At 45.6% G+C, this 23,900-nt stretch overlaps 2 protein-coding genes across 9 annotated transcripts in view; both read left to right on the forward strand.

Annotated features, from left to right (window-relative positions):
- The window catches only part of ANKRD17 (ankyrin repeat domain 17), a 52,405-nt gene extending 34,979 nt beyond the window's left edge, over positions 1-17,426 (forward strand). Inside the window, exons 16-35 of one of the 6 annotated variants that reach the window (XM_063157147.1) lie at positions 2,221-2,369; positions 3,459-3,570; positions 3,716-3,861; positions 4,863-5,005; positions 5,444-5,657; positions 6,011-6,186; positions 6,433-6,595; positions 7,328-7,423; positions 7,618-7,734; positions 8,210-8,420; positions 8,614-9,061; positions 9,147-9,302; positions 9,504-9,653; positions 10,138-11,789; positions 12,710-12,907; positions 13,493-13,741; positions 15,195-15,302; positions 15,500-15,675; positions 15,766-15,930; positions 16,827-17,426. In XM_063157147.1, the coding sequence (XP_063013217.1) occupies positions 2,221-2,369; positions 3,459-3,570; positions 3,716-3,861; positions 4,863-5,005; positions 5,444-5,657; positions 6,011-6,186; positions 6,433-6,595; positions 7,328-7,423; positions 7,618-7,734; positions 8,210-8,420; positions 8,614-9,061; positions 9,147-9,302; positions 9,504-9,653; positions 10,138-11,789; positions 12,710-12,907; positions 13,493-13,741; positions 15,195-15,302; positions 15,500-15,675; positions 15,766-15,930; positions 16,827-16,886 (4,889 nt within the window). In that variant the 3' untranslated portion in view covers positions 16,887-17,426. The remainder of the gene's footprint in view (positions 1-2,220; positions 2,370-3,458; positions 3,571-3,715; positions 3,862-4,862; positions 5,006-5,443; positions 5,658-6,010; positions 6,187-6,432; positions 6,596-7,327; positions 7,424-7,617; positions 7,735-8,209; positions 8,421-8,613; positions 9,062-9,146; positions 9,303-9,503; positions 9,654-10,137; positions 11,790-12,709; positions 12,908-13,492; positions 13,742-15,194; positions 15,303-15,499; positions 15,676-15,765; positions 15,931-16,826) is intronic. The other 5 variants (XM_063157149.1, XM_063157148.1, XM_063157150.1 and 2 more) reach the window with 5 other exon arrangements.
- Positions 17,427-19,126: 1,700 nt separating this feature from the next.
- Positions 19,127-23,527, forward strand: LOC134418627 (cytochrome c oxidase assembly protein COX18, mitochondrial). 3 transcript variants are annotated; one of them, XM_063157153.1, is made up of 6 exons: positions 19,127-19,405; positions 20,499-20,599; positions 20,829-20,992; positions 21,852-21,964; positions 22,287-22,397; positions 23,084-23,527. In XM_063157153.1, exons 1-6 carry the CDS (start codon positions 19,127-19,129, stop codon positions 23,264-23,266), a joined length of 951 nt encoding a protein of 316 aa, XP_063013223.1. In that variant the 3' UTR covers positions 23,267-23,527. The 3 variants fall into 3 exon arrangements, with proteins under 3 accessions (XP_063013223.1, XP_063013224.1, XP_063013225.1); XM_063157154.1 differs by having other exon boundaries at positions 19,190-19,233; positions 20,495-20,599; XM_063157155.1 differs by having other exon boundaries at positions 19,389-19,405; positions 20,495-20,599.
- The last annotated feature ends 373 nt before the right edge of the window (positions 23,528-23,900 follow it).

The raw sequence follows: 23,900 nt of genomic DNA on the forward strand, positions 1-23,900 counted from the left end.
ACGTTTTTATCTGTCTGCTGTTGACAGTGCAGGAGATAAGGAATCAGTGCATAAGACCAATGCTGTGCTCACAACAGGACAGCACTTGTGGGACATGTGATGGCCACATGAGAGAAGTGGGGTTACAAGGCCATGTCACTCTGGTGAGGCCAAGTGGGCACAGGGCAGGAGGTAGCTGCTCTGAGGGTGTCCTCTTTTCATCCAAGCTAAGAGACAGTTGAGATATGGACAGAAGAAAATCAAGATGAAGAGCAGGTCTGTTCCAAATATCAGTAAGCACAAAACTGATTGTCTGCTAGCCCAGCAAATGTCCAGGACTGGAACTGGAGTAGTCAAATGGTGCTTGGTGGTGTCTTCTGACCAAGAAGCTTGATGAAGGTGTAGGTGCTGCTATACCAAGTTCTTGTATATCCAAAACATTCCAATAGTGACCTAACTTGGAAGACTTGGTTATCCCAGGCATGAAATAAGGAAGTTTCTACGGTGAGGTACAGACTTGAGTTCACTTTGCCACTAGGCCATTAGAGTAGGGCAAGGAGCAGAGTGCAGAGATAAATATTTGTGTCAGTGTGTTTAGCATGTAGAATCAAGTTGGTTACTCCTCTCAGAGCTGCAGACTGCTCTGAAAACCTTTTGGGTTATTGAAAACTTTGAATATTTTAGTTTGGGCGCCATAAAAATTCTGTTCATCACCCTTAGCGTGTTCATTAGAAATTTGAACTCCACGCAGGTGATGTTGAAATAAATATAATCAAAGTGATTACCCATAAAAGTGGATATTGTGTCCAGTGAACTGTGCTGTAGGTATCTGAACTAAATTTGTGAATTATTGCTGGAGCACGTCTTTCTTTTTTGGGTTGGTTTGTTTTGTATTTTGGGGGTGAGGGGCAGTAATTTGGGGTTTTGGCTGCCTTTTCTTCCCTCACTACAAATGTAAAAAGTAGACTTTATCTCAACTGAGACCTTCTTAACTGACTTGATTTTATTTTTTTTTTGCCTGAGAATTTACTAATGTCTCCGGTAATAGTGAAGATGCTTCCCAGTCTCCTTTTTGGGATTTGAGCAGGAATTCTTAGAAGCTGTTTAAAACACATGCAGTTTTTGACCTTATGTCAAAATATTTTGGCACATCTTCAGTATGTTAATTTTAATCCATACCTACTGTGATTTGTGAGATAACTTTTCCAAAGGCACTCAAAGATCTAGGTCAAGGGGGTTGGAATTCTGAATTCTGACTTTGGTATGAAATTTTGTGTAGGAAGTCCAGAAATTAAATTAGTTCTGGGTGTAAAATACAGCTGCCTTGCAGAGGTGGGAGCACACAGCTGGGCCTGTTAGGATACAGGTTTTGTGGCATCAGTTGGAAACTGTTCCATTTTGCAGTTTAAAGTGCTTTTGTCAGCTGGAAAGAAGCGTGTGGTGCTGCTTCACCTTCTCCTTTGCTGTTACACCTGAGAAGCAGCTGGAGAAACACTGGAGAGGTGACAGGGAAAAAGCAGTGAGTTGTTGTGAGGAAAAGCAGGAAGAAGGGTGTTGGGGTTTGCTGTGCACTCCTGAAGGTGCCCTGCACAGAATGAACCTTGGGAGGCGTGGCAGTCGGTGCTGTCTGTGTTGTGTCCATACACTGTTATCCCTGTCACTGGTGTTACCTTTGCTTACCTAACACCTGGACCAAACTCTCTGCAGCCTGCTGTTCCAAAGCTTCCACTTCTCTGGTTTCAGCAAATTCTGCTGTGTGAGCATCCTGTTGCTTTTTTGTTATGTTTATGGAGGGGTGGGGGTGAAGGCTGAATGGACTTCTACATGAAAACATTAAAACTTTTAAGAAAAATTGCATAGGTACCCGTTGGTTGGACTTGGTCTGCAGCCCTGCTTCCAAAGGTATGGAGCTCCAGGTCCAAATTATGGCTGATTTGTTGTAGGAAAGATCTTTGGGTTTAAAAAAAAACCAAAAACCTTTTGGTGGGCTTTTAGAATACATGTCAGTCTGATATTTAACTCTTTCTTTGATTGAATGGAGTAAACCTTTTCCATAGTTCAAATTCTGAGAGTTAAAGGATCAAAGGTTGGGCTCAATGTGTGGAATACATATATTTGTGGAAAACAACAGTTTTTGAGGAGTTCCATCTGTCGGTGGGAATTCATCCCACTGTCCCTTTATTGTCACATTACATTGGGAAGTGTTTTGCTTTGACTTAGTGTGGTTCTTCTGTCCAACAGCAGTGAGTGGAAGAGCATCTGCAATGTCAAACACTCCTACCCACAGCATTGCAACCTCAGTGTCCCAACCTCAGACGCCGACTCCGAGTCCCATCATTTCTCCTTCAGCCATGCTGCCCATCTACCCTGCTATAGACATCGATGCCCAGGTGAGCCTGCCACTCCCACAGATGCACCAAGCTGCTTTTTCCTGCATCCTGAATAATTCACTGGTGGCAAACAGCTCTGCTGTATAGTGGATTGAGCTCTGGAGACTGGGTTTGCTGCTTTTGGATAGGCAGGGCAACGCCCCCGAGAGTCACAACCCACTTTCCTCTGTGCTCACACCGAACAAAAAAAAGGTCTCTGAATGACTAAACACTTGCATTTCTTATTCCTGTGTTGTCATTGCCATTATGAGAAACAGCAGAGTTGCCTACTGACAGAAATTAAATGTTTCCTGGCCTGGTATCCTAAGACAAAAATAATCCTTAAAGCATTGCACACAGAGTTTTCGGTTCTACTTCCAAGTTATTTGCCAGAGATCATGGATGTGTGAAAGTCCTGAAAGTAATAATTGCTGTGATTTTTTTTTTTTTGAGCAAGAGGCAATAATTCAAGCTCTCATTTCCACTAAGGGAAAGACTTTTCTTTATGAAAATAACTGTTAAAAAGGCAGCTTTATTTTGACTTGGAGCTAGCTGGCCATCAGCAAAAAGCATACACATACTGCCTGACATATGCACTGCTCTGGGCTATACATAACATGACTGAGATTGGGCAGCATGGAGCAGAGCAAAGGCATGAGATCATTGGGGAGAAAAGGAGAGAAACTTCTGGAAACTCAACCCTTGCTACTTAGTTGCTTGTGACACTTGGCTTGGATTGTGCTCTGATAAAGCCTTTGGCTGGAGTGCCGAGCATTAAAGACAGAATTCTTACCTTCATTATACCATGCAAAGGTCACAGTCAAGTAGTGGTAAAGAAGTTAATCTGGTTAGCAGAGCACAGATGAGAGCTCAGTTCTTGAAGAATCTCAGTTCTTGTCAGGATTTCTTCTTAAACCTCCCAGCAGAGCTGCCTTGAGAGGTAGAATCCTGTCAGGAACTTGCACAGAGCTGTCTGGGGGGCACCCATAAACACGCTCTTAGCTTATGGAAGCTTTTCCTTTGGCATGAGTACAGTTATGTTTTGGCTATAGCAGGGGCTGTACTTGAAAAAGCAAGTATTTATCTTGTGTGTGTGTCTGTTTGGTTTAGACTGAGAGTAACCATGACACAGCCTTGACGCTGGCTTGTGCTGGTGGCCATGAAGAACTGGTACAAACCCTGCTGGAGAGAGGAGCTAACATTGAGCACAGGGACAAGAAAGGTGGGTGTCTCACCATGGCACTGTGAACCGTGTCTGCTTTGCCTGTGTGTCCCACTAAATAAATCCCCAGTAAACCTACACTTGATGTGAAACCTTCAGGCTTGCTCTTCTGGTGCTGTAACTCGTGTCATGTTTGCTGTTTCAGGGTTTACTCCGCTCATTTTGGCTGCTACAGCCGGCCATGTGGGGGTTGTGGAAATCTTACTGGATAATGGAGCTGATATTGAAGCCCAGTCTGAGAGAACCAAGGACACTCCCTTGTCTTTGGCTTGTTCAGGAGGGAGGCAAGAGGTGAAGTAAACCTTACATCTTGAGATGCAGTGTGTGAATGACATACTGTGTCAGTACAGTACAAGAATCTTCCAGAAAAGATAGAGTCACACAGGATGTGTGTTTAAAAAATGTGCAAAGGGCTTCACATTTTCCAATTTACAAGTTGCCACATGTCTAATCTAGACTGCTTTTTCTCTTTTGATAACTGGACTGGTGCTGTTAGGTGTCCTCATGAATGCAGTCATTAGTGCCCCATTATGAGACTTTTTATCAGCATAATTAAATGTAGATATGAAAGTGAACACTATCATGAGTATTCTTGCTGAGAATCAGGAGTTAGACACAAATGGGTTACATATATAAGCATTAGAGTTTTTGGGGAAAGAAATTGGAAAAAGCTGGGCTTTGGGTGGCAGAGATGATGTCAGAACACCTTCCTGCCCAAATTTTGGGTTTGACATTGTGTTTGTTCTGTGATTTCATGGGAAAACATTCTGATTGAGAATTGTGCAGGTCTGATCTAAACTTTTTTAATGCTTAAAACCTGAAAGTGAAGCAAATGTAATATTGCACTGGAAGTGACACCATGGGTTTTCACCTCAGTGTACACTGTGATTTTAAGTTGCTAGACAGTTCAGTTTCTGGTCATGTCCTCTGCAGGAGAGGACAAAAAGCAGGAGTACTTTGTATTCCATATTGAAACTGAATCTCTGCGTCTGGCACGCTTTAAAGATGGCTGAAATAATCATGAGGAGATCTGCTTTTTCTTAGTCTGCTGTTGAATTTAGTAGATTCATGAGCAGCCATGATGGATTTTTTTTTTTAAAGGAAGTTTTACAGTGGCTTTGGGGACACAGGTGTGGCCTCATGAAGGCAAGGGGTATAGCGAAGCAACTGATTAAAGCGCCTTTCTTACCATTGACATCTTCCAACAGAACATTTAGGTCTAAAAAGCATTTGTGTTGGCTAGATTTGCAAGTTTGGGAGCAAACCAGATGTTGTGTGTTGAAACACTGCAGGTGGTGGAGTTGCTGCTAGCTCGAGGGGCAAACAAGGAGCACAGGAATGTGTCTGATTACACACCTCTGAGCCTCGCCGCCTCGGGTGGCTATGTGAACATTATCAAGATTCTGCTGAATGCTGGGGCAGAAATCAATTCCAGGCAAGTTCCCTTCACAGCCCTTATCTCGTGTGCTTGCTTGTGAGTTATGTGAGGAAAGTGTGTGTGTTTTCCCTGTGTAGTTTTCTCTGTGTGTGTGCATTTATGCCATGCTTTTGCATCTGTTGGGAGGTAGAAAACAGCTCAGGTGTGAGCTGCAGGGGTACAAGGAAAGGGCCAAGCACAGGCTGTAAGTCATAAGCACACCTCTTAAGAGATGCCGTTCAGTTTGAAGCCATCAAAAAGTAAAAGTGGAGTCTCTGAAGTAGAAACACCTGTCCAAAACCATACTTGCTGTGGAGAACCTTTTGTAGGTTCAGTAGAAGTTGGTATGCAGCTGATTTTTCAGTGTGTGAATTCTCTGCCTCCATTAGTTTATAATAGTCACATTTCTGAAATAACCTTTAAAACAGTTGTGGTTCTTTCTTTCTTCTCTTTCAGAACTGGTAGCAAATTGGGCATTTCTCCCTTGATGCTGGCAGCCATGAATGGGCACACTGCTGCTGTCAAGCTGTTACTGGACATGGGCTCTGATATAAATGCCCAGATCGAGACCAACAGGAATACAGCTCTGACTCTGGCCTGTTTCCAGGGAAGAACTGAGGTGGTCAGCCTGCTGCTTGATAGAAAAGCTAACGTGGAGCACAGAGCCAAGGTAAAGAGCAAACAGCCGGAGGGGGCTCCAGAGGGAGGTGCTTGTAAGTCATGGTGTCTGCATTGGTACCTGATTTTCTTGCCTTTGTGCAAGTCAATTTCTCTAGTTCAGTTCTCCAGTCCAGTTAACTAAACCAGATGTCATATAGAAAAAAAAATGGCTGCATTTAAGGAGTAAGATTTTGGTGGTTGCAAAGCTCATCAAAAAATGTGTTTCTTCATATAAATGTTGATTCATCTTGTGGTGCTTACAAGCATAAGAACAGTAACCCATGGTGTTTGTGAGTCAGATAAGCACTGTGTCTCAGGTAAGCCACTCTCCCCCCACTAATGGCTTCTGTCTGCTTGTCCCAGACCGGTCTCACTCCGTTGATGGAAGCAGCCTCTGGGGGATACGCAGAGGTGGGCAGGGTCCTGCTGGACAAAGGTGCAGATGTCAATGCTCCCCCAGTCCCTTCATCCAGAGACACAGCTTTAACCATTGCAGCAGACAAGGGGCACTACAAGTTCTGTGAGCTCCTCATTAGCAGGTATGCTGTTGGCATGTGAGCAGCTTGAAGGGAAACCTGGCTGTGTTTACGCTCCATTGTCCCCATGTACAATCATATTTCCAAATAGCCCGCAGGGGGTCAAGAAATGGGAAAGGTTCTGTGTGTCTGTTGACTGCTGTCACATAATTTAATTTATTCCAAGGACTCAAATGAAGTTCTTCTTGGGGTCAGAGTGCTTCCTGTTGCCTAAATGCAGGGTTTTGATGGCATGTGTTTGGTTTGTAGGGGAGCTCACATCGATGTGCGGAACAAGAAGGGTAATACTCCCCTGTGGCTGGCAGCAAATGGGGGGCATCTTGATGTGGTCCAGCTGCTGGTCCAGGCTGGAGCTGACGTGGATGCAGCTGATAACAGGAAAATAACTCCTCTAATGGCAGCCTTCCGAAAGGTATGTGGTGGAGTTCAGCTTTTCTCTTAGCAGGATTGTCCTGTTCATCCCTACATAGCTGTTAGAAATAGAGCATACTGACAGAAGCTACATATTTAACAATATCTCAGGTAATTTGAATATTTGGCATTGAATCTTCAAAAACAGGTACATGTGTCCCCTGTGTAGTGCCTGTGTTCAATTCTAATTGCAATTTGCTTTATAGGCAGTGGAGTGAGTCTGGTTCTGGTGTGTGGGGGGTGAAATTTGCAGGGTTTCTGTGTGATAGAAGTGGGGGGAAATAGGATTGGTTCCTTAAGCGAGAGAGGGTGAGGACTTTGGTCAAAAAAAGTGCAGTTCAGCCTGATTTGAGTCTACAGATGGCTTCTGTTAGTAAGGGAGTGTAGTTGAGGTGATGCAGTACTGGAAACATTGCAGATGACTGTAGAAGCCTTTGGTGTTAAGCTGTTAGAGATGGGCATCTGAAAACTGCCCTAAAAAGGCAGAAGTTTTTCAAGTACTTCTGGAGTAAGGGCAGCCTGATGAGAGGTAATTACTTGCCTTCTCTGGTGGCAGAAATGTGCCTCACTAGTTCAGAAGGGGAGAAAGATCTCAGAAAAAACATTGAGAGTTTCAAGTGGTGAGGGGTTGGAAATCAATCTTTTGCAAGGAGTGCTGGGCTGAAGTGTTTCTCAGTAAGGCAGAGGCAGCTGGTCTGATGGAAAGGGCTGTCCCTTGCACTGTGTTTTGCAGGGCCATGTGAAAGTGGTGCGTTACCTGGTGAAAGAGGTGAACCAGTTCCCCTCAGACTCGGAGTGCATGAGATACATTGCAACCATCACTGATAAGGTAAGCTGGGGGCAAGGAAACACTTGACAAGGAACAGTACTGTGTCTCAGCCTCAGAGACAGTGATCTGACCTCTCTTCAGCTCATTGGCTGCCAGCTTTCAGCCACAACACGAGTCCCATTGGAATTTCTGGGGAGAAGCAGCAGGAAATGAGAACACTGGCACTTTGTTCTCAATGCACTTTGTCATTTCAGGAGATGCTGAAGAAGTGCCACCTGTGCATGGAGTCAATTGTTCAAGCCAAAGATAGACAGGCTGCAGAGGCCAACAAAAATGCAAGCATTCTTCTAGAGGAACTGGACTTGGAGAAGGCAAGTGCAAAGAGTTGCAGCTGGGAATATTTCTCTCTTAAAATTCATATTTCATGTTCCTTCATGATGATAAGGTTGGTAAAAGTAGTTATTGGGATACAGGAGTGTGTGTAATGACCATAATTGGAGTGTCCAGAGCTGAGCATCTTGCTGTTCAGGTTATATTTGGACTTTGCTGTTGTTCAGAGTAATTGGATCAGGAAATGCCAATATAACTATTTCCTCTGTACCAAAAGAAGGATTTCTGAATGTGATTTGTCAAAAAAATGAATATGGCATTTTCTAGTCACACTCATATGGATTTTAGGTCTAAACCAAATTTGGTGTCCTAAATATTAAAAAATTTACTAATTTACTAAAAGCCATGGTACTGTAATAGAAGTAAAACAGAAAAATCAAGGGAAATAAAAAGCATTTGGATTTCTTGAAATGCATGGGACATCTTGTAATGCTGTTCCATGTGCTTAACTTGTAGTTAAGGGAAGAAAGCAGGAGACTGGCTCTGGCTGCCAAAAGAGAGAAGAGAAAAGAGAAAAGGAGGAAGAAAAAAGAGGAACAAAGGCGAAAACTAGAAGAAATAGAAGCAAAAAATAAAGAGAATTTCGAACTCCAAGCTGCTCAGGAGAAGGAGAAGTTAAAAGCTGAAGGTGATTACTGCAATTATTCCAAGGAAAGAATGAAATTCGGTATGAGCTGGTATGACATCTGTAATAGATTTATGGATGTCTCATAGTCAAGGGTTTTGTGTGTTTCTTGGAGCTTTGCAAAAAAGTTAGTCCTAAAGTTTTTTGATAGGACAGGTGTGATTTGGAAAGCAAAACACTCAGGTTTCCTCAAACCAGTTAAGTTACTCCTGCTTTTTCTTTCCTCTTGTATCAGATGATCCTGAGGTCCCAATGGAGCCTCCCAGTGCTACCACTACCACTACCATAGGTATATCTGCAACCTGGACAACGTTAGCAGGCTCTCATGGGAAGAGGAATAACACCATCACCACCACGAGCTCCAAGAGGAAAAACAGGAAAAACAAAGTAACGCCTGATAATGTTCAGATTATATTTGATGATCAGCTTCCCATATCCTATAGCCAGCCTGAGAAGGTGAATGGGGAATCCAAGAGCAGCAGCACTAGTGAGAGTGGTGACAGTGACAATATGAGGATCTCCAGCTGCAGCGATGAGAGCAGCAATAGCAACAGCAGCCACAAGAGTGACAATCATTCCTCCACAGCTGTCACCAACACACAGAGCAACAAAAAGCAACCATCGGTGCTCGTCACTTGTCCAAAGGATGAGAGGAAAGCAGTGCCTGGCAAGTCATCCATCAAGTGAGTTCCTGTGACCACAGATGCAAAGTGCGAGTCATCCTTTTTTCCTCCCCCACATAATGACAGCATTTAATTCCTTTTGCAGGTTGTCTGAAGTTATTAATGAAGTGACAAGTAATTCCTTGTCTACTTGCACAAAATCTGCTCCTTCTCCCCTTTCTTCTCCAAACGGAAAGCTAACCATTGCTAGTCCTAAACGTGGTCAGAAAAGGGAAGAAGGCTGGAAGGAAGTTGTGAGAAGGTAAGCAAAATAATTCCCCTAATCCCCTTTGGTGCTGTCTTTGTGTGGCCTTCCTTGGAGTTACTGAATGGCCTTCTTAGTGGGTTTGAGCTGCTGCTGCCTAAGTTGAATTAGAAGATACAGTGTTCTTTTGATGACCTTGCCCGCAGCTTTCTGCCATGCAAGTGTTTCCTACTTAATATTGTTTCTGTTTTTGTGTAGATCCAAGAAGGTTTCTGTCCCATCAACTGTGATTTCCAGAGTTATTGGTAGAGGAGGGTGTAACATCAACGCGATCCGTGAGTGCACGGGAGCACACATAGATATTGACAAACAGAAGGATAAAACTGGAGACCGAATCATCACCATAAGGTGGGTGAGCAGGATCCTGCATTGGCTCTATCTTGTGGGTATTTTCTCCTTTTAGAAAGTTGGTCTGCGTAGGAAAATTAAAGGCTTGATCTGGTTGTTCCTTGGGAACATCCCTTGAAAGCGGGGGAGAGGAAAGGGGTGGGGAAACAGTAAAAGCAGCAGCAGGTACACAAGACAGCTTGTGAGAAAATAAGTGTTGGGATTCTGTGTTTGGGCTTGTTAATACATGGTGAAATATGAAAGAATATTTAGGGAAGCAAATACTTTATCCCTTTGAGTTTTTTGGGATTTGGAGTATTTTAAACTTAATTTCTTGAGTAATTGTCTGCAGCAGGACTGTGCTAGGCTCAGTTTTTGAATAGAGAGTTATTTTCCTGTTTGCGTTAGGGTGATAGAAGACAGGCTGGATCCTGTGTGGGAGGGCTTTGTGTATAATGTGTGTAAATACTTTGGATGCACTTTTCCCTGTCCTTCCTTTCTGTAGGGGTGGCACAGAATCAACCAGACAGGCCACGCAGTTGATCAATGCTCTTATCAAGGATCCAGACAAGGAAATCGATGAACTTATTCCAAAGAACCGTTTGAAAAGCTCAACTGTAAACTCCAAGATAGGGTCCTCGACACCTGCCGCCACTACAGCTGCTAACAGTTCTCTCGTGGGCATCAAAGTGACCACCGTAGCTGCTTCGTTGACATCTCAGACGGCCGCCGCACTCACCGTGCCTGCAATCTCCTCAGCATCCACTCACAAGGGCATCAAGAACCCCGTGAACAACGTGCGGCCCGGTTTCCAGGTCTCCCTCCCGCTGGCGTATCCTCCTCCGCAGTTTGCACACGCGCTCCTGGCCGCTCAGACGTTCCAGCAGATCCGTCCCCCGCGGCTGCCCATGACACACTTCGGAGGCACCTTCCCGCCGGCCCAGTCCACGTGGGGCCCGTTCCCCGTCAGGCCGCTGAGCCCCGCCCGCGCGACCAACTCGCCCAAACCTCACATGGTGCCTCGCCACAGCAGCCAGAGCGGCGGCGGCGCTCAGGCCAACGCAGCCAGTTCTTTGACGACGAGCCCCACAGCCACGACGACTTCGGTGGCTTCTACTGTGCCTGGATCTTCGGCGAGCGGCAACCCGAGCTCCCCCTCGGTGAGGAGGCAGCTGTTCGTCACCGTGGTGAAGACGTCCAACGCCACCACCACCACCGTGACGACCACGGCGAGCAACACGAGCACGGCGCCCACCAACACCACGTATCCGACTCCTACTGCCAAAGAACACTACCCCGCATCCTCCCCCTCATCTCCCTCTCCTCCTGCGCAGCCGGCGGGCGTCTCCAGGAGCAGTCCTCCCGACTGCGCCACGGTCGCCTCTCCCAACAAAGGCGCACCTCCGTCCGAGCCGGACGCGGGGAGCCCGCCCGCCGTGGATGCGGGCGGCTCGACCGGCAGCAGGCAGCCCAATCCCGGGACCGGCAGCTCCTCCGTGCATCCTGCTCATCAGCAGCCCCCGGGAGCTCCTCTGCCGGAGGCCAGGCCCCCTCTCCAGCAACCTCAGGTTCCCGCACCAGATCCTCGCATGGTCGTGCCTCCGAGTTTAGCGGCGACGAGCTCATCCACTCCGGCAGTCGGTGCGAGCGGCGCTCCCATGACCTACCCCGTGTCCCAGCCGGCCATGGGCTCGGCTCAGCCCGCAGCCAAGATGGAAACCCCAGCCATCAGACCGCCTGTCCACGGCGCCGGCAGCGTCCCCAAGAATCCAGCTCCTGCGCAGAACTCCCCCGTCGCAGTCCTCAACGTTAACCACATCAAAAGGCCCCACAGCGTTCCTTCTTCAGTGCAGCTTCCTTCTACCTTAAGTACACAAAGTGCTTCTCAGAATTCGGCCCACGCGGCGAACAAGCCCATGGGGAACAACTTCAGTGCTACCCTGCCTTTCGGGCCCTTTAGTACGTTGTTCGAGAACAGCCCCACGTCTGCTCATGCCTTCTGGGGCGGCTCCGTCGTTTCCTCTCAGACACCACCGGAGTCCATGCTCTCAGCTAAGTCCTCGTTTTTGCCAAATTCAGATCCGTTACATCAGTCTGATACTTCCAAAGCCCCGGGTTTTAGGCCACCGTTACAGAGGCCAGCTCCAAGTCCCTCAGGTAAGCCTCTGGCTTGTGTCCATTCCATAGTAATACAGTTCGTTCTTGTGTTGTTTAAGCCAAGTGGAGTTCATTTTAAGTGCCCTGTCAAATCTAGTAACTGTTTGGCAGTTGATGGGCTTGATATAAGAGGGTTTTTGCCATTCCAGTCTGTTCCTCTCCCAATAGCTGAGATGATAAAACACTCTTATTTCCACTCCCCTTCCCTACTAGATAGTGACTGTTCCAGTTTGTGATACCTTGTCCTGAGGCTGCAGAAAAATGTGCAGCATCTTCCAAGTTCTAGGGTGGTAAAAAAGTGAACTTGTAACTTACAGGTGGTGTCTTCTCTTAATTACTAAATTTGATCCAAAAAATGTAATTTCCTTGACTGCCTGCATTTTTTAGTAAGACATTTTGCTTTCTGCCCAAATAGAAGCCAAGAGGTTGTCACAGAACCTGTTATGGAGCTTCCAGAAAGTAGAGATGGTTTGGACCATCTCTGCCTGTTTTTGTAGGAGCACTGAGGTGCTAATAGATTGAGAGATACAGTAACACTTTATTTCCTATTTTGTGAATATGATGGTGCTTTAATTTTTTTACCTTGGTGTGCTAGTCAGCATTTTGACTAGGGCCCTGTATGCCCCTAAGATATAGAAGTGCATAAGTCTGAGATCCTAAGGTTTTACTTTTCCCTTTCTTCATTGAAGAGGACATGAAGGGAGCAATAATTCTTTTATTTGGGATATCATTCTCAATTTAGGTGTGCAGCACAACTGCGAAGTGTGAAGCTTAATGCTCCAGTTGCCTTTGGAAAATTGTAACACATGCCCCTAAAGACGGGTGGGATAAAAGTTTTCCTTTCTATTTCCATGCTACCAGGGACCTCTTGCTGGAGCGTTGGAGTTGTGGGAGTCACTTGTGCCCATTTTCTCTCATAGGTATTGTCAGTATGGATTCTCCCTATGCTTCTGTAACACCTTCTTCTACACACCTGGGGACCTTTGCCTCGAACCTGTCGGGAGGGCAGATCTATGCGCCCGGGACACCGTTGGGCGGCGCGCCTGCAGCTGCTAATTTCAACAGACAGCATTTTTCCCCTCTTAGTTTATTGCCTCCATGTTCATCAGCATCAAATGGTGAGTTCTGGTCAGCAGGGAGCTGCTGAGAAGCTGCTGTATTAATAAAATTGTCTGGCAGAACTGTATAAGGAGCTCCAGGATAAAATCCTTAGGGCAGGTTCTTGTTCCTCCTCTACCTTTGGCCCCAGCAGTTAGGAGTTTTTTGGACAGAAAACAAATAAGCTGTGGGGTGCTGGCTTATTTAGGGAACGTGTTAATGTGTTTTATTGGCAAAAACAATGACAAACCCCAGGGAACAAATCAAAAAGAAGAAGAAAAAACAAACCCAACAAAGACAGGTTTATGTGGGCTTATTTCAGCTCTGATTCAGAATATAATCCTCAAATCCTCTGTTGCTGATAGGCAGTGATGCTTAGTTAAGGTTTTGTGGTGTGTGTCCTCCAGTGGCTGAGCTACCAGGGCATGATAAGCATTTTATATAAGGGGCGAAATCGTGGTGAATATCTGTGCTCTGGAAATAAAATGATCCTGAGGTGGGTGAATGTTGCATTAACCAGCTCCCCTTGTCAGTTGTTGGACACGGAGGGTAGGTTTTTAGGGTCTAGCTGCCATCACTAAGTGCTCGTGTTGCTCTCCTTGCAGAATCTCCTGCTCAGTCCGTGTCCTCTGGAGTACGAGCACCCTCTCCCACCCCTTCAGCAGTGTCCTTGGGATCAGAAAAGCCCAGTAATGTTTCTCAGGACAGAAAAGTTCCTGTTCCCATTGGGACTGAACGGTCTGCACGCATTAGACAAACTGGAACGTCGACTCCTTCTGTAATTGGGAGCAACTTGGCTGCTCCAGTGGGTCACAGTGGGATCTGGTCCTTCGAAGGTATAGGTGGCAGTCAAGGTATGTGGTGTTATAGGTGCACTTGAGTTGATCACACCATTGTATTTGTCTTCAGCACAGCAGCATGCCAAAGTTGGGTGCCTGAAAACACAGAAATGTTCTTTCCAAAGGCTTTGGAACAAGGACTTCTCTTAGCCTTTCTGTCCACTTAATTGTTTTAACAAGGTTTCTGAAGCCCTGGGGCGTTCTGAAATGTCCTGGCTAGGAAGATTTGGAACTCCCAAGTAGGAGCAGGAAAAATAAAAACAGGCCTTCCAGGCATGAACACAGTGAGGAACATGGAATTGAGGAAGACGGGAAATGGAGGTGTCACAAGATAACTATCTGGAGTTTCTTGTTGATAAAGAGGTTGTTTGTATGGTAGGAGTTAATATTTAATTTGTAGCTAAGGTAGAAGTTTTTGTGCTGAGAATGGTGCTTTTATAAAGTGATAAAAATCCACATTTGGGTTTCCTTTATTCTTTTCAGCCGTCCACCTTGTACTAGCACAAGGCTCTTGGCTCTCCTAGAGTCACATAGAATCTAGTATTTTGGATTTTATTAACAATTTCAGTTAGTGGTCTTACAGCTTTTCTTACTAAACCTGTCAGGAGTCTTGGATGCAATTTCTGGGAGACTGATTAACTTCTTCCATATTAATTGCGTTTTTTTTTTTTTTTTTTTTTTTTTGTGGGAAGTTATATTTTTAATTTCTTTAGGGCTTTTTTGCTTGGGATGGGGGGGTATGAATATTGAGGCTGTGTTGGATTGCACCTCTGGATGTCCTGTCAGCCTCCTGCACAAAATGGGGTTTGCCATGAGTTCTGCCTGTATTGCTCAAGGCTTTATCCAGTCTACTCTGGAAAACCTGCAGGGACTGGAACTGCTCCACCGTTCAGAGCAATCCGTTCTGCTCCTTGACTGAGTCCAGACAGCTGAAGGTTTTAATTGACTGACTGTGCTGGCATTTTTCCCCAAATACAAACTCTTTTTTTACTTCACTGATGGTCTTTTCCCAGATAAAGCTTTAGAAATTCACTAATTATTTGCCTTGTGTAGCTGTGAAAGTTGTCTGTTGTACCTGTCTTGGTTTTTGGGATGCTACTTTCTTTCTGCTTCGGTCAATGACTTCAACATTTTGATTTTCAGTTCACTTTCGGATTGGCTCTTCTCTACTTGAGTATTGGAGTGCCTCAGAAATGTTTCTGTACCCCTTCTCCAAATATTTTTTTTTAATGTTTTGTTTTGAAAATTGGATTTTTTGAATGTCTGGAGTTTGAACTGTAGCACCCAATACCAAGCTGCCTCTGATGAATTCACAGAATTAGGACATGAGCACATATCTGCAGCTGGTCCTTTCCTGGTTTTGGTTTGCACAGATACTTCTGTGTCCCTTAGAATATGAAGTAATTAATGGAAGAATGGTAGTGAAGTAGAGCAAATAGTCTTCATAGTGTACATACCCTCTCCACAGCACCAAAGGCACGAGGAATTGAGGTTTTTGGAGGAGGGAGAGTTAGCCCAAATTCCAGCTTTGCTGTTGAAATGGAGGAAAGTTGCAGGGGCAGCGCTCTGGTTGCAGGTAACTGTCCCAAACTCCTGGCAGCAGCTCAGGGCTCCTGGCCCTGCAGGTGGCACTCCTGGTGCTGTCCATCCGTCCATCTGTCCGTCCATGCACGCCGTGGGCTCCTGCGCTGTGGAGCGGGTGGGGGCTGAGCTCTGCGGGCTGGCAGGGGCAGGGGTGCCGTGGCTAACGCCGTGTCTCTGTGCTGCTGGCAGACAAAGTGGACTGGTGTCACAGCGGCATGGGCAGCCACATGATCCACAGGCCCATGTCCGACCCAGGCGTCTTCTCGCACCAAGCCATGGAGAGAGACAGCGCGGGCATCGTAGCGCCTTCCGGTACATTCCATCAGCCCGTCCCTGCAGGATACATGGACTTCCCAAAAGTCGGGGTAATGACCTCCTTGGCTCCTTTTTATCCTGCTGGCCATGCAGTGGCATTCATTAAAGCATCCTGTGACTGTTCCTTTCCTTCCCCCCAGGGAATGCCTTTTTCTGTGTATGGGAACGCCATAATTCCTCCTGTAGCCCCCATCACAGATGGTACTGGAGGCCCCATCTTTAACGGGCCTCATGCTGCTGACCCATCTTGGAACTCGCTGATAAAAATGGTTTCAAATTCCACAGAAAACAATGGGCCTCAGACGGTAATTGCTCCCCTTTTTTGCACTGTGTATTTCACTCAAAATGTATCATAATTCCTGTCTGTGCAGTTAGGCATTTGGGAAGACAAATTTTGGGGCAAAATTTCATAGGAAAAGCCAGTTTATGTGCTGTTAGTTGAGCTTTCCCTTCCCGAGAAGGGGATGCAGCAACAGGGCTGCTGCTGGGCTCTGTAGTTGAGGATGTTGTGACTGTGTTAGGAGCCCCCCAAGGAAGGGAGTAAGTAGCTCTTTGCTGCTCTGATCTTGCCTGGCTTGCCTACTGAATATAATTTAGGTAGAGGGATTAATTCCTCTAAACCTCTTGTTCTTACTCAGGAACAAATACCATAATGGAACATCAGTAGCTCTGGTTAGATTATATCCTGTGATTGTGTTTAATTGGACAGTGATCCCTGTTAGTGTTACTAAATAAAGTTGTTTCTGGGCTGAATTCGCTTGGGAATGATCCAAGCTGTGGGGAGCACTCCCAGCTCTGCTAGGCCATAGGTGTGAAGGAGAGGGGATTTGGCCACAGTTTAGGTATTGTTCTGAGGTGGCTTCTCGTCCCTGCAAGGTGATTTCTGGTTTCATGAGGAAACTTTGCCCCCCAAAGAAAGCTTTACTGGGTTAGACCTGGGATTCCCCAGAGCTGAAAGTGTTAGGGGAAGGTAAGGTGGGAGGAATCAATTTGTTGTTTCTCTGAACTTATAGTCAAGAAGAGTGCACATCCCTTGCTCTGGGTGTGGAGGGATTTGGGAGCTGGGCTGAGCAATCATTTGCTGTACCCCCAGAGCCCTGTTCGTGGTCCTGGCCAGGAGAAGTGTGACCCTGCAGCCCCTGTGAGCTGTGCCCTCCTGGAGCAGCCCAAAGCACGGTGCTAACCTGGGTTTCTCTTGCAGGTGTGGACTGGAACCTGGACACCTCACATGAACAGTGTGCATATGAACCAACTGGGCTGAGTGGGATCAACGTGCTGGCCTTGAGATTCCTTTTTTTGCAGAGGAAACCACAATTGGCAGAAACAGTTTATGTGCTCCCAGATCATTCTACTGATGTGCTTGACTGAAGTGTGTAGGCTTTTTGCAGAAGAACTTACTAACTGACCTTTTTCTGTGAACATTGTGACCGCCCATTCCCCACCATCATATGTTTCAACTTAGTTAGACTTTCTTCTTTCCTTTCCTCCTCTTTTTTTTTTTTTTTTTTTTTGACATAACTTTCTGTTGAAGCTGTTCTTTGGCTGGTTGGTTTTAGTACTGTAAACTGCTTCTGAGCAAACACAGAAATTTAGCAAAATTATGTAAACTTGATCCTGAAGTTTTAGAATGGCAAATAAATGTACAATTGTTTACATAACAAATGGCTAAGCAGAAAGTAAATTTCAATATGTCAGTTATAGAGGCTCTACTTTATGTAGACTTAAATTAATGTGAGATATGTACCTTCATATTCAGAAATCTGGATGTTTCCTTCATACATTAAACTATTAATAAGCATAACTTTTCTACTTGTGTAATTTAAATAAGTGATAAAAAGAGAAACACTCCAGGCATTATCAGAGGGCCTTTTCCAAATGTGTGTTGGATTTTTTTGAGAAAACATACATTCTTTGTTTGACATTTCAGGAGAGCTTCCTTGCTGAAGGCTCCAGAGGCAGGTCTCTTCCAGAATCAGGCCCATGTAGGTTTATTTGGAAGAGTCCAAGTGGGAATTCCCATGTTCATTGTTAGGAGCTGTCACCTGTGGGCAGAAGTAGCAGGAGATGAAGGAGGGTGGGTCCTGTGAGGCTGGGCTGGGGAGCAGTGACGCAGATCCAGTCAGGATCCCTGTACAGCTCCCTTAAAGAGCACTTAAAGGAGATCTACTGCTCAGATTTAGGAAGTATTATTTGGTTTTGTTATGGTTCCTCCTTAGAAAACCAAGCAAACACCTCAGCTGGCCACAGAAACTACTGTCTTTTAACGATTGTGGTGGTATTTGAGGTGTCCCCAAACCTTTGGCATACCCAAGGCTGTATACCTGTCCTTAGGTGCTGCTCTGAATAAAAGCAAGTTCCTTTTTCCAGCAGTCTGATCTCCTTAAATACATCCTGTGAAGATCTGGTGCTAGCAAAATCAATCCCAGAGTCAGGAACTGCTCAGAAAAAGAGAAAAAGGTTTGAAACTCCATCTCACACCTTATCAGTGTGGGTGAGTGCCCTTCCTCTGTGCTGCTACAGTCATTTGCTGCAGGCTTTAGTGCTGTTTAGGGTTACTAATTATTAATCCTACTGGGAAATAGTATTTATTAGCACCATGAATTCCAGAGTATTTTGTTGACCTGAGAGGTTCATCCATGCCTGGAGCAGTAACAGGCCTGTGGCAGTGGGCTGGGCACGGGAGATCCTGGGTGGGTGGAATTGGACCATTTTTATTCCCAGATAGTTTTGGGTTCTTTTCCCCCACAGTGTAATGCTTTTTGTTTGTCCAGTAAACCAAGCAATGCGCTCTTTTGGGAGCGGGCAGGTGCTGTTTATTTGGGGAAAGGGAGCAGAACCAGGGTTAGAACAGGAAGAGAACACAGTGCAGTGCATGGTCTAAGGGATGTTTTGACCTCTCCTTGCTGGCAGAAAGGGGTAAGGAGACAGGTCAGAACCTGGCTGGGAAGGAAGGAGAGCATTCCTCATCTGGAATGATAAAGTGTTTGGTTACGATTAATTACTGTAGAATATAATCTTCAGGCTGAGAGGGTTGGGACTGTTCAGCCTGCAGAAGGGAAGGCTGTGTGAACTCCTCACCGCAGCATTGCAGTATCTGAAGTGGCCCAAGAGGGACTCCTGTCAGGAACTGCAGTGATACGCCCACAAGTAACGGGTACAGTGGAAAAAGGGGAAATTTAGGCTAGCTATTGGGAGGAAGTATTTACTGGAAGAGGGGTGAGACAGTGGCCCAATCCCGGCAGGGCTCAAAGCCGGTTTGGACAACACTGCCAGTCCTACGGTGTGATCCCTGGGGATGCCCGGTGCAGGAACCATTCCGTCGTTCCTTTCCAAGTCAGCACACACACTGTGATGTGGCGGGAGGTGTCCCGGCCCGGGGCAGCCGGGTTCCGACCCAGCGCCGGGCACGCCGTGAGGCGCCGCCCTCACCGTGCCCTCAGCCGCCATGGGGCGGGGCGGGGCGGCGCATGCGCCGCAGCGGAGGGGGCGGGGCCAGTCGGCATGTGGCGGCTCGTGCGGGCGGGCGTGGGGGCCCCGCCGGCCGTGGCGGCTCTGGCGGCAGCGGGAGCGGGGCCGGGGCCGAGCGGGCACGGCGGCACCGAGGGCTGGTACGAATGGGCGGCAGGGTCCCCGCCCGTGCACTGGGCCGAGGGCGGGCTGGCGGCGCTGCAGGAGGCCACCGGGCTGCCCTGCTGGGCCGCCATCGCCGGCGGGGCCGCCTTGCTGCGCACCGCCGTGACCCTACCGCTGGCCGCGCAGCAGGGGCGGCTGCTGGCTAAGGTGCGAGCGCTGAGGGGCTCTGAGGGAAGGACCGGTGGAGGGGCTGAGGGGGCCGCGGAATAAACATCGCAATTCCTTTATTGCAGCGGGTTTGGGTGCGTTTGGGGTTTTTTTTAAAGGAATTTTTACGTTTTGTGATTTTTTTGGTTGTAGAAGTGAGCGTGTGTTGCACTCGTGTAATACGGTCTCTTATGTTATGGGTGGTGACTTTGTTCACTGCCGAGTTGTGTCCTCATGGCCTTTAATTTATTACTATTCGTTTTATTTATATACATATACAGTTTACATATTTTATCATATGTGTAACACAATATATTTGTAAATAATGCATTCTATTATATTGTAGTGGTTTTGGTTTGTTAATTTAAGATTTTTCTTAAGCATATATGTATTTTCTATTATATATTTATATTTGTATATTATTATTAGTTTTTATAATTGACCGTTTGTTTTTGGTTTTTTAACATTGAAGTGCCATTACAGCTGAGTCTTCTTAAGTGGAGTAGCTGATTACAAGTCCTGAATGCAGGCAAAAAGATGCTTGCTAAGAATTGCCCTGGTTTCAGCTGTAATAGAAATCACTTTTTTCTTTAAAAAGTACAAAATCTAAAAAGATTAAAATTCTGTATTCATTTCATGTAGTAGTAAGAGAGTATTTTTGATTGTTTCTGCAATTACTTGTCACTGTTACCGTTACGTAGTTATTTTGTTTAAAGATGAAAGGTGTTCACTGATGTTGAGTGAGGCGTTAACAAGATGCCTTGTCCCTCACAGGGGTTTCCTACCCCTACAGGTGTTAACTTACAGTGGTAATGAATATGTTTGATGCCTGTGCTGGTATTAAACCATAGAAGAGTAATAATTATTATAATACCCATTGAGGTATTGAATTTTACAGTGGCAATGTGTATGAATTACTGTACATTATTAATACGTATTAATTCCTGTACAGAAATTAAATTTTACAGTGATAATTAATAAGTGTAATACTTGTTCAGGTGTTGAGTTACCAGGGATAACTAACAACGGAGGGAGGGAGGGAGGGAGTGTTACCTGCCATTGTGCCCAACCAGTTCTCCTTTTCTTTAGCTAGCTGGAAAACCTGCAGCCTGAGATTAAGGAGCTTGCCCAGCGCCTTCGCTATGAAGTTTCAGTGCGTGGAAAGCAGCTGGGCTGGTCTGAAAAGGTGGCCAGGTACGAGGGGGATTGCCCACACCTCCTGAATCCGTTCTGGAGTGGGGTGTGCAGGAAGGAAGATGCCACAAACAGCGCTTTGGCAGCAAGGTTCTGCCACGGCCCACAGCTTAGATTTTCTTTCCCCGCCTGCGGTTTATTTATTTATTTATTTATTTGTTTGTTTATTCTGTTATCTTTCAGCTTTTGTCCATGTCAAAGCTCTGACTTGTGCTTTCCTCTCCCAAAGGTCCCACTTTGCCCGGAACATGCGGAGGATTGTCACGGAGCTGTACGTCCGGGACAACTGCCACCCCTTCAAGGCCACGCTGCTGCCGTGGGTGCAGGTGCCCATGTGGGTGTGCGTGTCCCTGGCTCTGCGCAACTGCAGCGTCGGTGCGCTGGGCTCTGAAGGTGGGCAAGTGCACTTGTGGAGGTCAGAAAAAGGGTCCTGTCCCACAAACAGGTGCTGCACCTGGACACAAATCTTCTCTCACTGTCACCTCTTATCCACTTGCTGCCTTCACAGGCGCCTTGTTGGTTAAAGGGCACAATGTCCCAAGCTTGGTGTACAAGCTGATATAAAAATCAGTCAGCTACTCAGGTTTTAAACCTAATATATAATAAATAATAAACCTTATAATATAATAAACCTTAATTAATTAATATAAATAATAAGTAATATTTGAAATTAGTTCTAAACTTAATGTAGTCTGACAGTCCTGTTTAGCAAATCATATTACATGTGCCACACCACACTCACTGTTAATCTGTATTTTTTCTCTTTCCATTCTCTTTCCATGTGAAATACTGTAGACAAGGTGAATGTGTGAGGGTCTTTTAAATTTAAAAAAAACAACTGATTTTTTAGACAAGAGTTTATACTTTGTTTTTTAAGCAAAGATGGCTAGTTATACAGCTACTAAGAATAATATAGTTTTCTCAAAATCAGGAAATAAACACTGTAGGTTACTGCATTCCTGTTTTCCTCACTGACTTGTAAAATATTTGAGATTGAAGTATTTTTTATTGCAGATTTTCCTGTCTGTGGCTGTCATGAGCTAAGCCAGGTCTCAGCTTGTATCTCTTACTTTTCTTACTTATATTGGTAGCAGAGTGTTAAACCCAAGATTTTGGCTTTAATTGTACTTACCATGTGGATAAAACATACCTAGAAACTTTGGTCTCTGATTTAACATATGGTACAGTTCTGGCTCACTTGAGACAGCAAATTATACTGAATTTTGTATTTTCTTCTATTTTTTCCCTGTAGTGCAAGAACAGTTTTCCTCAGGAGGAGCACTGTGGTTCACAGACCTCACGGCACCTGATTCCACGTGGATTTTGCCAGTGTCCCTGGGGCTGGTGAATTTGCTGGTGGTGGAGGTATGTTGGTGGAATAAACCAGCAGCAGTGACTGCAGAGGGCTAACACGTGAAGGTGGCTGCAGATTGTCACTGCTTCAAATGCACTGGGCAGAAGTGAAACACAATCTCTTTGCTCTGTGTATTTTAATGTGTTAGGTGTTTTTGTTCAGAGGCCTCCAGGCCGGATGGGACATGTCTCAAATCTACTTGAACTTCAGTAATATTTAGTCTTGACTGCAGTTTCTTTAGGATGCTGCTCTAACGAGATTTCTGGGTGTTAATCTTGAGTACAGCCGTTTCGAAAAGAGTTTGTTTGTAACTGTGAGTTTCTGCCCTTTCAGATCTTTGCTTCCCAAACAAAAATGCCAGTTTCACGGATCCAGAGGCTTGTCACCAACTTCTTCCGTGCGGTGTCCGTGGTGATGATCCCTATTGCTGCCACAGTGCCCTCTGTAAGTACCCAGGTGACCTCTGGGATGTCACCTGTGCCTGGGCTGTTCTGGTGCTTCGAGGACAGCCCGAAGGCCTCACGTGTTTCTTGTCTCTACTGCTGTGTGCTTAAGAAAAGTCACATGTTCTGTCTATGTGTATGCTTAAATCTCATTGCCTTTGGGATGTTTTTGTTCAAGGAGGAAGACTTTGCGAACTTGAAGGGTGTTAATGTCCTCCATGTAGCCTGAAAAAAGGAGAGGAAAGCTTTGTGTAAAGACACACAGACGAATGTTTGTTCACTGGAAACCAGTGTAGTTCTTAAATTAGGAAATTTTCCACATCTTCCTTTCTTCAAACACTTCTCATTTTTACCAGGTTTTGTACTGCAGAGTGTTCTTAGTAAAAATAAAGTATGTGGTTGTTTGGCTCAATTATAGTTTTAAATACAGAAGTTGAAGCAAGCTTAATATGAATTAAGAGCTGTCAAGCCTCAGTGTAGATGGCACTTTTCCCCAGAGGAGTTCAGAGACAGACAGTTACATTTCACATGGAAGCCATTATTGCAGATGAGAGCAGGAGGAGTGGTTTAGGTGAGTTATTTTCATCAATCCCTGGGAATAACCCACAGCTGTGGTTCAGGAGGAGCTGCCTGAGGCTGGTGCTTTGCTTGCCTCCAGGGAGCTGACGTGTGCTTGTGTTGTTGCAGTCCATGGCGCTGTACTGGCTGTCCTCGAGCCTGGTGGGGCTGTCCCACAACCTCCTGCTGCGCTCTCCCGCCTTCCGCCGCCTGTGCCGCATCCCCAGGACCCCGTCCCACTCGGACACGCCCTACAGGGACATGCTGGCTGCCTTGGCCTCCAAGTACAGCTTCAGGAAACAGCACCTCTGAGCTCCAGGAGGAGCTGCCTCAGCAGTGAAGTCATGCTGTTCTAGTCAGATGTACTTATTTGCTGTATATTTATTTTCCCAATAAAACGCTGGCTGGCCACGAGGAAGGATTGGTCAGCAAAAATGTGTCTTTACTGGGAAGCTTTGTTTCAAGGGGGTCCTTTTGCTGCTGCAGTAGTCCAGAAATCCAGGTTGGTCTCCTGAATTATCATAAGAAATTGGCCAGGTGAGTGTTAAATAAAGCTGTGACTTGTATACAGCACCTCTCTTTTATTCTTAAGTCCTAAAGGTGAAAAGGTTTGGTTTTTTTTTTTTTTTTTGTTAAAATGAGCATTAATTAATTATTTACCCTAACTTTTTTAAAGATTCCAAGCTACTACTATGATGTAAACTGACAAAAATTCAGAAGCAGAAATTTTTAATGCAGACTTGTAAACATTTATTTGAGTTGCTGTGATAATCTAGTGGAACTTTACAGATAGGGCTGACTAAAACCAGCAGTTTAGAAGAAAAAGTGCAGATGTCATTGGACTCACAACACTGCACTTTACCTGTAAGGATGTTTCACTGAGGTCTTCCACTGTTTTCACTGTTAGGAGTCTCAGAACATCAGTGATAGTTGTGTCTGAATGCTG

The sequence above is a fragment of the Melospiza melodia genome, chromosome 5, assembly GCF_035770615.1.
Source record: "Melospiza melodia melodia isolate bMelMel2 chromosome 5, bMelMel2.pri, whole genome shotgun sequence".
Classification (NCBI taxonomy): Eukaryota; Metazoa; Chordata; class Aves; order Passeriformes; family Passerellidae; genus Melospiza; species Melospiza melodia.

Bases quoted from the DNA above. Each gene is read 5' to 3' on its own strand.
- LOC134418627 (XM_063157153.1), top strand. From the start codon at position 19,127: ATGTGGCGGCTCGTGCGGGCGGGCGTGGGGGCCCCGCCGGCCGTGGCG. The intron at 19,406-20,498 runs GTGCGAGCGCTG...TTCTTTAGCTAG, and splicing joins AGGGGCGGCTGCTGGCTAAG to CTGGAAAACCTGCAGCCTGA. The intron at 22,398-23,083 runs GTAAGTACCCAG...GTGTTGTTGCAG, and splicing joins TTGCTGCCACAGTGCCCTCT to TCCATGGCGCTGTACTGGCT.